The sequence below is a fragment of the Antechinus flavipes genome, chromosome 3, assembly GCF_016432865.1.
Source record: "Antechinus flavipes isolate AdamAnt ecotype Samford, QLD, Australia chromosome 3, AdamAnt_v2, whole genome shotgun sequence".
In the NCBI taxonomy this organism is placed as follows: Eukaryota; Metazoa; Chordata; class Mammalia; order Dasyuromorphia; family Dasyuridae; genus Antechinus; species Antechinus flavipes.
The window spans coordinates 434,191,162-434,203,665 of record NC_067400.1 but is presented as its reverse complement, the minus strand read 5'-3'; the positions used below and the strand labels follow the sequence as shown (position 1 = coordinate 434,203,665).

Below are 12,504 nucleotides of genomic sequence, written 5' to 3'. Positions count from 1 at the left end.
CATTCACATCCATATTACTCTTTCTATTTCTATTGGCACGTGTTGATATATATTTTCATTCCCATCCTGAACTGTTGCTTTAAGTTCTTAATATGGCTTTCTATCTCCAGTCTCTACTTCCTTCAATTTACCCTTCCTACAAAACCTAAATAACCATTCTTCACTGAAGAATTTGACTTATCAATACAATAAGTAACTACAATTCCATGACTGGTGACAAAAGCTATGTCTTGACAGAGAGTGATAGACGCAAAATGTGAAATGAGATACATTTTTGGATATATATGGATATTCAGACATAACTAATTCAGGAATAGGAGAATGTCATGATGAGACCTGTGCTTTAGGACCTTCAGTTTGACAGCTGAATGGAAGATAGACCAAAGCAGGGAAATAGTTAAGGCAGGAAGAGCAACTAAAAGGCTTTAGTGATATTCTAGGCATGAGGTTATGAGAGTCTGCACAAGGGTAATCGCAATGTCAGATGAGAGAAGGGTGTGAGTGTGAGAGAAGCTGCAGAATTATAAAAGGAAAGACCGAACCAATGATTAGATATGGAGAGTGAGAGAGTGAGGAATTGAGTGTACTACCTAGATGGCCAACCTGAGGAATTGGAAGGATAGTGATGCCTTTAAAAGGGAAGTTTGAAAGATGGCAGGGGAGAGAAAGGGATTAGGAGGAAAGATTGAGTTGGGAGCAAATTTTGGACATGTTAAGTTTGAAGTATCTGTGGATCATCTAGTTTGAGAGGTCCAAAAGCAAGTGGAGATATAAGAAGGGAGATCAGGAAAGAGAAGGCGGCTAGATAGAGTAAATCTGAAAATCTAGAGAAGATAATTAAAGTTATGAGATATGATGAGACTACCTAGTGGAACACTACAGAGAAAGAGAGCGCAGGACACATGACTGAGGATGTCTATAGTTAGTGAACAAGATAAGACAAAGAGACTAAAAAAGAACAAGCAGATAGGTAGGAGAAGAACCAGGAGAAAGTAATATAGTGGAAATCTACAGAGAAGAGAGTATCAAGGAGAAGGGGGTGACCAATAGTGTCAAAGGCAATAGGCAATAGTGTCAAGAAGGATGAAGATTGAGAGAAAGTCATTAGATTTAGCAATGAAGAGCTCATTAGTAACTTTGAAGAGAGCAGTTCCTGTTGAATGATGAAGGCAGAAGACAGACTACAAAAAGTTAAGGAGAAAGGAAGTTGATTCTCTGAAGAAGAACAGAAAGGCAAAGAGGATAGCTTTGAAAATTATGTGTTGAACCTAATATAAAGAAAACTTGGCATAATAAAAACATGCAGTGTCAAAATAAATTTTCTTGACCAGAGATCTAATCTTTCCATTCCTATTGCCCAATAAGTAAACTTCAAATTTCTTTGTTGGGTCATTCAACATCTGTCACAATCTGGCATCGTTTTATCAATTGTATCACTCATTGCTCTCCTTAATAAGCCATCTACTCCAGCCAAAGTGAACTATTTTCTATCCAAAAGACATTTTTTCCAGCCTCCATAACGTTTGTATACTACTCCCTATCATTGAAATATCCTACTTTCTGATAAATTCCTATTTATCTCCAAACTTCATCTCAAAAGCTCTTTTCAATGGGGCCCTGACTGATCCTCTGTTGAGAATAATCTTTCTTTTCAGGTTCTACACACAGAGTACTTTGTTTGGCACCTAATATAATCAATGTATAATATCACCTACTGCAGTTATTTATGTTTGTATCTTATTTAACACCAGTAGGACAAAGATCAATTCTACTTTATATTTTCTTCTTTTTCCCACATATGCCCATGATATTCTAGCATTTGGATCATAGTATCATAGATATGATCTGCAAGCAATCTTAGAGGCCATTTAGTCCAACCCTTTCTTTTTATACATAGTGTTTGAGGTACCCAGAGTGATTCTTAGATGTCCAAGGTCAAACAGATAGTTGTAGAATTGTAAATTAACAAACTAAATTCATGGTTTACAAGTTTTGGTAAGGTTGATCAGTTTTTCAGGGATTGATCACTAATGGACAATCAAGTTTTGGATTTTAAACTCAGTGATTAGACCCCAGACCAAAGGGAAGCCATATCTTGTTGTAACAAACTTGACATCTCAAGATCATAATTCACTATAGAGACTATAAATATAGAATACGCATGTTCATTGGAATAAATTGGGTGTGTGTGTCTGTGTGTGTGTAGGAGGAAGTAGGTTCAAATTCTCCTTTGTGTTATAACCAGAGAAAACACTATGATTATGAAATCAATTGTTATGTTATCTTTGACCATAGCTTGTAAATCCCTAGATTCCTGAAGATCAAATATGTCCTGACTTTTTTTTTTAATTGATGCAAATTGTATGGAAACTACTAGTAAACATTTATCTTGACTCTAATTCCTCAGAAAATTCTCAAACAGCTCATTAAAGAGTTGGGTAGTGAAGAAATACAAAAAGTGACGTGCTGATAACAAAATCAGCATAACTTCATCGATCATAACTCCATCAAGAACATGGAATTATCTTATTTCCTCTTTAAGACACGGTTACTAACTAGGTGAAAGATAAAGGTACACTTAACATAAATTTTAGCAAAGCTTCTTTTAAAGAATATCATACTATTCTTGTGGAGAAGATAGGAGGAAATAGACCAGATGATAATAAACTTCCTGAGCTAATCAAAAAATTCTCTCTCTCTCTCTCTCTCTCTCTCTCTCTCTCTCTCTCACACACACACACACACACACACACACAATACATTATCAATACTTTCGGAAAGTTAGAGAATCAGCAAAACAATAAATTAAGCCCTGACTTGTGGATATTGCTGCTTTCCAATGTATACATATTCACACTGGAAATTTAACAACTAACTCTATCCTGCCCTTTTTCTCTACTCGTACCCTACTCACTCTCTTAGAGTTGGCTCTAATATAACTGTGGATGATTCAAAGAGTAGTTGTTTATGATTTAATCTCAACATGGTGTTCAATCTCCAGTGAAATACACGAAGGGTCTGTAATTTAACCTTGAACTATTTTACATTAATTGTGATGAGGGTAAGGAAAGAAATGGTATGTTCTTCAAATTTATAAATGACACAAAACCAGAAGATTAACTATTGTTAATCCAGTGGATGGCAATCAGGATCTAAAATGATATCAATAGGCTTGGGTAGTAGATTAAATCTAATAAGATGAAATTCAATAGTAATGGAAAAATAAAATGTTGAATAGTAAAGTCTTATAACTGGATTAAAAAATATGCAATGGGGTAGGCATAATTTGCATTTAGTCTAAAAAAAGATTTTTGGGTTTTAGTGGACTGCAAGCTCAAAATGAGTCAGCAATGTGATGTGGTAGCCAAAAAGTGCCAGTGCAATCTTAAGCTACATTTAGAGAAATAGGATATTTCCAGGAACAAGGAGATGATTATCCCACTGTACTCTTTCCTCCTCAGACTTCATCTGAAGTACTGTGTTCAGTTCTGGACACCAATTTTAGAAGGAATTGATATATTGGAGAGTATACAGAGATTGGCAAAGGACCTTGAGTGCAAATCATAGGAGAATCAATTAAAGAAAGTAATCATATTTACACTGAAGGTGATCAAACTTAGAAAGAATGAAATAGATATGTTCAAATATCTGAAGGACTGTCATGTAGAGCAATAATCGGAATCATTTTATTTGGCCCCAAAGTGGAAAAGGAATGATAGGCAGAAATTACAAGGGGAAAAATTTAGGATTTACATCAGGAAAAATATCAGAATTGTCCTAAAGCAGAATGGGTTTCCTCCAGAAATGGAAGGCCTTAGAGCAAAAGCTGGACAACCACAATCAGGGTATGGCAGAGTAAGCATTCCTTTTGGTTATGATCCCCTTAGTTCTGAAATTTGGCGATTCTGTGGTGGTGGATACAGAACAGGCCTAAGAGTCAGAAAAGACTAGGATTTAAGTCTTATCTCTGATACATATTGCCTATATGACCCTATGTGAATAAACCACTTAATCTCTCCTGAAAGTAGTCAAGTAGGGGCAAATTTGCATTGGTATAAGGAGTTTTCTTACTGAAAGCAGATAGTACAATAAAAAGTAGGGAGTATTAATTAGTTGATAATAATAATAATAATAAAGGTTTAAAGAGTCAGAACCACAGATTTTCAGTTTATTTGATAACCTAACTGACAATTTTTCACCCTATGTCCTGCTGTCTTTCTGTGTATCTTGCTTAGGTTACTGAAAACTTGGAACAAATTTCACATTTAAAAACAAAATCTAAATAACTCAAGAAAGTACAAGCATATTTTAAACTCAGTGAGAAAGGACTATACCATCTATTCTGGGTTAACTATTACAACATAGTGTCATGGATTTAAAGCCCTTTAACATATATTAATGGAATGAACCAATTTAATATAGGATAGTATATTACAATTTGTTATATAATACTACTTCTACATGACTGCTCTGTTCTTGGGATCATTAGCGAATCCATTCCAGAAGTCCAATGGAAAGACTTTACTAAGATACTAGGGATACCCTATGTATGCAAATATTCAGGATAAAAAGACTCCTTTGTGGCCTATCCCATTGCTATTACCTTTTACCCAGTACCCCCAACTGCCCAGCTAAGGTGCTTGAAAGTTCATAAATCTTAGGTGAAATGGAAGTCACTAACTCCATTCTTTCAGGTGAGATATAAGACCTTCAAGATTACCATCTACACAGCTATTACCTCTAAGCTTACCTCCAGGTTTTATTATCTGTCCTATTTCTTTGCTTTGCAGTCCCTTAGCAGGATCATCATCATTCTCACTAAAATAACCTAAGGAAAAGAATCTTGGGCTGTACCATCCATTTAGGTGCTGAAGCCTTAGGATTTGCAAAGTTTTCTATCCTCTCTATAGATAACCTTTCATTTATATATATATATGTTATCTCCCTCAATTAGAGTGTGAGCTCCCAGGGTACATGGGGCTATCTCACTTTTTCTATTGGTATCATCAGGGTTTAGCACATAGTAATCATTAAATAAATGCCCTTTCATTCATTTAGCATAGTATAGCAAATAGAGGGCTGACTTTAGAATCAGAAGGGCTGGTTACAATTCTCTTTTTAAACATACACACAGATATATACACATATTTATGTGTCTGTGTGACCTTTAGCAAGTCTATCAGTGTCCCAGTCAACAATCGGGTACTGTACGTTGAAGAAATGTCAATCGCATTAGTAGAAGAGAATCTCCTTACCTTTTTACCCAGAGTTGACATAAGCTGATGAAGTCATAAGTTTGGTTTGAAAAAAAAAAATTTGGTTTGACAGATCTCTTTAACATTGCTGCTAAGAAATTTCCTGCCTCCCCAAACATCATTTTGCTTAGCATCTTGTTTTCAGGAACTCAGCATAGAATTTAGACAGGTTATGCTTATTCATAGGACCATTGATTTAGAGCTAGAAAAAACCCTTCATTTCACAAGACACTGAATCTAGGACAAATGATGCGGTTTGCCAAACCTTTAAAGGTTATTTCAAACTACTCTGTATGTAATGTATACATGACTGTTTATGTACATGTCTCCTTCAGAAGGAGTATGGGTGCAGTGCATAGATTAGCAGATTTGCAATCAGGAAGAGCTGAGTTCAAAAACAACCTCAGATATATGATCCTGGGCAAATAAATCACTTCATCTCTTTCAGCCTCTCTCAATTTCCTCATCTACAAAATGCATATAACAATAACACCAATCTCACAGATTCTTTAGAGTATCAAATGAGATGAATTGTAAAGTACTTTGTAAATTTTAAAGCACTATATAAATGCTAGTTATTATTATTACAAATGTATTTTTTTTTTAATTTTTTCTCCAGAGCTTAACACTGTGCTTGGTTCTTAAGAAGCACTAGGAAATGCGTGTTGATTTCGGATTGATTTGTCTAGTTACATAATTAGCAAGAGGCAAAGCCACCATTTTTGGGGCCCTCTATTCAGATGTAGTGTACCACATTCCAGCCCCATTTCTTCAAAGACTTTTAAAAGGAACAGATTCAGGCAATTATGGGACTTCTCTTAATAACCTAAATGCAGAACAAGAAACATATGGACCTATGCTGGCATGGAATGGCTACACTTAGGAAGAAGAGCCAGGTTTTTTGAATAAGAGCAATGATTGGAATATATGAGGCGCAGGGGAAAGAACTGGGCAGAGTTAATATAGGACGAGAATGAACATCTGAAACAGCTGCCCAGCCCAAGGGATTTTGTTCAAAGACTAGTTCTTCCAGAGAGAAACAAAAAAGATAAAGAGAAATTCTGATTTCTAAAAAATATCAACACAAGATTGCCTATCTCCTATCTATATGCCAGCGGTCAAGAACTGCTACATCTTTATAATCACTTTGATTTCATAGGTTTCACAGATTGTAAAGCAGGAAAAGGAATTGAGAAAGAATGTAATCTAGGCTCCGCATTTTACAGATGACCGAAAAAAAACAAACAAAAAAATAGAGCACAGATACTATGTGACTTGCCTAGGGTCATGCACAGCGAGTTAGTGGCACACGTGGAACTGAGAGGATTCAACTATAAAGTCACGACTTCATTATTTTTTCTTTTTTCCCCAAACAAGATAAGGTTCCTCTTTCTCCAGACTCAGTTTATTACTTCCTACAAAACTCACACCCAAAAGTGAAGCTCTGATTTCATCTAGGAATGATCAGATCAGCCCCAGTCTTCAAAAGCTGCGCAGCAAAAGTTCCCATGAACAAGCCGAGTATCCCCTCTGCTCGGAAAGAAGGGGCGGGACAGATCAAGATTGGGGCGCATCAGTCCGCACAGCTACCCAATCCCTCCATCCAATCATCTGAGACCCTGTAGCAAGAGGAAAAATTTTTTTCTTTCTCCCAAAACAGAGTAGCCAAGGCCTTTCTTAAATCTCTTCCGTACCACACTCTCTCCCCTTACCTTTATCCTCTCCGCTCCCTCACCCTCCTTTCCCCCCAAGACATTGCGAGGTGTCAGATTTCCATCCTGGGATTCTTGGCTGCACTTACCTAACAACTGGCTGATCCGCTCCTCAGTCAGCGTTAAGGAATCGTCGAGGCAGCTATAACCTTGCCCCTGCAACAGCAGCAACAGCGCGGACAATAGCGGTGGCAACGCTAACCAGGGGTGATTCCGCTCCCCCCACATCGTACCGGCTCCTCCCTCCACTTCCTATACCCTGGCTGAGCCACGAATGGAATACACCTCCAAAAGAGCGGGGAGGCGAGCCCCCCACGGAGCAGTGATAGCTGGGCAGACAACTAACTTACTCCGACTTTTTCTGTTCTCTCTTCGCCACTCTCTCTCTCGCACTTATATTCCCTTCCCTTCCCTTCCCTTCCCTGTTCCTTCAACCTAGACACCCTCTTACCCACACCCTCGGGCCGATTGATGGAGGAGGAGATCCACGCCTCTCACTCCGCCCCACCAACTCAGGACTAGGGTACTAGAAGAGTACAAACTTTTTTTCCCCGCCCAACTCTCTCCAGCTTGGAAAAGGAGGAGATCGAGGAGGTGGGCCTATCCCATCCCAGAAATTCTTGGCTTTGGGGGTGGGAAAGAAAGTAGAGGTACAGATAGGAGTAGCACTGTGCTCTCTTTTCCCCTGCTCCTACCTCCCCAACCACCCACCTCCCTCAGTCCTAAACTTTCTTTTCTGAAGGAAAGTAGGGTAAACTGATCTCCACTGGTTCCTGAGACGCAGCTTTTGAGGACGGGCTGATCTGATCATTCCTAGATGAAATCAGAGCTTCACTTTTGGGTGAATCTCCTGATTGAGTCCTGAAGTATTACTTTAGATTATGATCTCCCTGTATTTCATATACATACATACCTACATATACACATTTACACACATATATAAATACATATACGTCACTTATCACACATGTAGATATAAATTTACTTTGAGAATTGTTTTTTAACTAGATATTCAATATTTGTTGCGTAACTTTACTGGGTTTGTAACATCTCCCAATGTACTTTAAAGGTGAAACTATAGTCCATTGCCTTGAAGTCTTCCCCAATTTTTTTTCGTTCCTTAATTGTATCCCTTCCTGAAAACTGAAGGCTAGACTAGGATGAATGAATGAATGAACAGGAGTGTTTATTGAGCATTTGTTTGCATGTGATCTGGTCTCTACCAATCCCCTCTTTAACACCCTCTTTTTTGGCTTCCTGAAATTGTACTCCCACGTATATACTTTGGCAGCTAGGTAGTTGCAGTAGCATTGGATCTAGAATAAGGAAAACCTGCGTTCAAGTCTAGCCTCAGACACTATCTGTGTGATCCTAGGCAAGTCACTTCAACTTTGCCTCAGGTTTTCAGGTTCCTCAACTGTAAAATGGGGATAATAATAACATCTAGCTTTCAAGGTTCTTGTGAGGATCAAATAAAATAAAATTTGTAAAGTACTTAACATAGTGCCTGGAACATAAGAACTATATAAATGCTAGATGTTAACAACTCTCTCTCTTTTTTTTGGGGGGGGGAGTATTTTTTTCAGGCTTTTAGTCCCTATACTTCAAGGTTGGTTCATTTTCTCTCTTCTCTTTCCACCCTCTTTTTCTCAGAAACCTTGAGGTTCTTCTCCCTCTCAGATTTATTTGGTTAGTTAGTATTTGTTTTAACTACATAAAAGAGTAGCTTCTTTGCCTCAATTGCTACCCAACCTTAATCAATGAATGAATGCTGCCTCAATCAAACAGACCTGTTGAAGACCTTAGTTTTAAAAGGCCAAGTATCCCACTGCATTCAGGGGCATCTCCAGTTGTCCTGATCTTTATGTGGCCATTGGACTTAAATGGCTCTGGAGGGGAAAATGAAGCAGGTGACTTTATAACCCTTCTTTACTTAAATTTAATCCACTCAAATGTCATGGCATTACTTCCCTGATGTCATGCTCCCCTTCAAGAATGAAGGACAAAACAACTCAAACATTGGCATGTACCTTTATACAAAGTACTTTCCAAAGCTTTACTTTTGCCCTGACTTCTGTTCTCAATTCCAAACCCACATTTATCTGAAGGCCACCTCATATTTTTGTCAAAAACGGTTTCTTCTTCTGATTTTGCATTTTTTATAAATGCATTACCATCAATCAGACTCCTATGTTTGAAATTATATTAATACAGAAGTGGGGTGTTTTAGCTATTAAGCTCATTTGTGAGGATAATCTCTGATGAGAGAATTTGCCAAGCTCTTTTCAGAGCTGCTCTTCCATCTTTAATGTCCACCTGATTGATCCAATTCTCACCTGTGGCTCCAACAAGCCATAGCATGTGCAGCTGCCCAGTAAAACTATCTCCTTAGATAGGTTAAACCAGGCTGAGGAAAACCCAACAACTCAGTATGGGTCAGTAAGTTAGGGGCTATGTCTATTCCAAGCATAAGAAGACTTCTGTTGTAATGGGTAGATGTGTTGCAAGGATCAAAAAGGAGGCTGAAGCAAGATGCTGAAGAGTGATTAGATTTTGGTCAGACATGGAAGATGTTGAAGTCATCCAGTGCATCATAAATCATCACCAGTCAGGCTAACTGACTACAGGCTAACCAGTTAGCCTGACTTTTGTTCTGCTGTTCAATGGCTCTGGAAAAGAGAATGAGCTTTGGTGCAACTTTGCCTCACTTCAATCCAATTCACAAGTAAGTTAAGATATCATCCTGAGATGTCATTGGTCTTCTTTTAAAATACTACCACAATATAGAAGCAGTATTACGTAGCATGTAGACTACTGTACTTGGAATCAGGAAGATTTGGAGCAAATCTTAACCTGCAAGTTAGAAATTGTGTAACCCTAGGCAAACCCATTAATTTTGTGGAATCTCATTTTCCTCATCTATAAAATACCTCAAAATTAATTATCAATCAATCAACAGACATTTGTAAAGAACCTACTATATACCAGGCACCAGGTTTACAAAAAGAAACAAAAATCTATGCTTGCCCTCAAAGAGTTTACAATCTAATGATCAAGATGAAAGGAGACAATACTGTATAATATATGTCAATTGCTTTGAAAACCTTAAAGAGTAATCCAAATGTGTGATTTTATTATCTTTGATTCTTCCTTCAAATTCCAGCTTTGCCATTTATTTTCTAGTGGATCTTGATCAAGTCATTTAATGGTCTTGGGCCTCGATTCCTCATCTTTAAAATGAGAGGATTGAATAGAAAACTTCAAGAGTCTTTTCCAGCTTCAATTTATGATTTTATTACCCCCAATTACTATGATTATTATAAAAATATTTATTTATATTTATTATATAACAATTATTATACAAATAAAAATTCTTATATTTAATCAATCACAAGGTACTTTAAATTCCGGTGCTATAAAATCTCTCCCATTTGTTTCTTTCTCACTATTCTTGTTATCATAATTCATCTAAATTATTACAATAGTAACCTAGTAGGTTGTCCTGCCTCCACTCTAGTTCCTCTAAGACTCCTTCTTACCATTGCCAAATTAATTTTCCTCAGACATAGATCTGGCAACCTCATTCCCCTTTTCAAAACTTTTCAATGGTTCCCTCTTGCCTATGGGTCTTCCAAATACCTGGCTGCAAACTACCTTCCTGTGTAATCTAAATTTTAGCCAAACTGTGCTACAAATGGTTTCCCATATGTGTGCCCTGCTTTATGGTTTCCATGATTTTATTCATGGCATTCCTTATACGTGGAATGGCTTATCTGATCCCTAATCCCTAAATTGCTCTTTTCCCCTTCTCTCCACTTCCAGAAGATCATAGATTTAGAATTGGAAAGAACCCAAAACATTATCTTCTCCTCCTCTCCCACCCAATTGTTTTAGAGATGAGGAAACTGAGGCCCAGTGAGAAAAGCAATTGGACCAATATCATACAGGTACTAAGTTGCTGGCATTAGACTATAGGCCCATTGTCTCCAAATCCTATGTCCTTTTCATGATATTATGCTGATATTTCCCTCATCAGAACTCACAAAGCACTTTGAACCTCTCTAATAAACTTATCACATATTATTTTTATGAAAATGATTGGACCTGTGATTTTGTTGGTATAAAGAACTCCCACATGAGGAAAAATGTGATTCCAGTGCTGATTGGGCCTGACATTGTATTCTATGGCTGTAGAGAGTTACCTAGAGTATTAATAGGTGAAATGATTTGCCCAGTGTCAGCAAGTAAATAGATGAAAAGATAGGACTTGAACCCAAGTCTTCTGATCCCAAAATAAGGTCTCTCTGGTATACTAGGCTGCCTCTATTTTTAATTCTAGTAATCTTGATGTGTGTAATAAATTCATTCTTTATACTAGACTTTAAACGAGGAAACTCAGTGACATCAGTGTACATGTTTTATAAAAACTTTATATTCTTCATATCACCTTGTTGTTTTTCCTTTGTTCTCAAAGAGGACCATGACATCAGGAAGGTGATGCCCTGATATGTAAATGAATTGGATTTAAGTGAAAGAAGGTTATGAAAGGTCACTTGCTTCACTTTCTCCTCCAGAGCCAGCTCCAAAATGGCTGGAGATAGCCCTGGATGAAATGGGAGTCCTCGGCCTTTTTAAGCTAAGAAAGAAAGGAAAGAAGGAAGAAAGGAAGGAAGGAAGGAAGGAAGGAAGGAGAGGCAGGAAGGAAGGAAGGGAGGGAGGGAGGCAGGGAGAGATGAAGGAAGGCAGGCAGAGAGGGAAGGAGGGAGGGAAGGGAAAAAAGGAAGGAGGGAAGGGAAAAAGGGAGGGAAGGAGAGATAGAAAAAAGGAAGGGAGGAAAGAGTTTGTTTCCATTTTATTGCCCAACTGGAACTGTCCCCACTGGGACAACTACTAATCTTCATGGATTATTGTTTGAACTTCATTTTTGTTCTGGAAGAAGATCATGACATTGGGAAGGTGGTGACATTACTTGCAAGTGAATTGGATTTAAGTGAGGCAATATTGTGTGAAGTCAACAAAAATAATTGTTATTTACATTCAGAAAAAGTATCACTTGATTAAGTTTATTTTCCTTATTTAAAAACAACCCAACAATTTTCTAGCTGTGTGACCCTGAGCAAGTCACTTAACCCCAATTGTCTCAGCAAAAACAAAACAAAACAAAACAAAACCTCAAAACACAAACAAACCAAAACTCTGGGGATGTTTCTTTTTTCCTTTCTTTTCCTTTTTTAAGCAAGTGTTTATTTTGTCTTCCATCCATCCAAATGAAAAGAAAAAAAAAAAAAGAAAAGAAAAAAGAAACAAAACCCCTGTAACAAATATGAATAATAAAAAGTCTAAAATGTATCATTCTGCATTTTGAATTCATCACCTCTCTGTCAAGTCTATTTATATGTCATAATTTATTCAGTCTTCCTCCAATGATGGGCATATCCTTAGTTTAATAAGTCTTTCCCCCTATTTACTGAAATCTTTGAATTTATCCAAGAGTAAATTACTATATTTTTTTGCTTCCCTATATCATGTGTCTAATC

At 37.4% G+C, this 12,504-nt stretch overlaps 1 protein-coding gene across 1 annotated transcript in view; it reads right to left on the bottom strand.

The window, feature by feature from the left end:
• The window catches only part of PLA2R1 (phospholipase A2 receptor 1), a 162,595-nt gene extending 155,181 nt beyond the window's left edge, over positions 1 to 7,414 (bottom strand). Inside the window, 1 exon segment of the mRNA XM_051986290.1 lies at positions 7,057 to 7,414. Coding sequence (XP_051842250.1) covers positions 7,057 to 7,195 — 139 coding nt within the window. The 5' untranslated portion in view covers positions 7,196 to 7,414.
• Between the last annotated feature and the right edge of the window lie 5,090 nt (positions 7,415 to 12,504).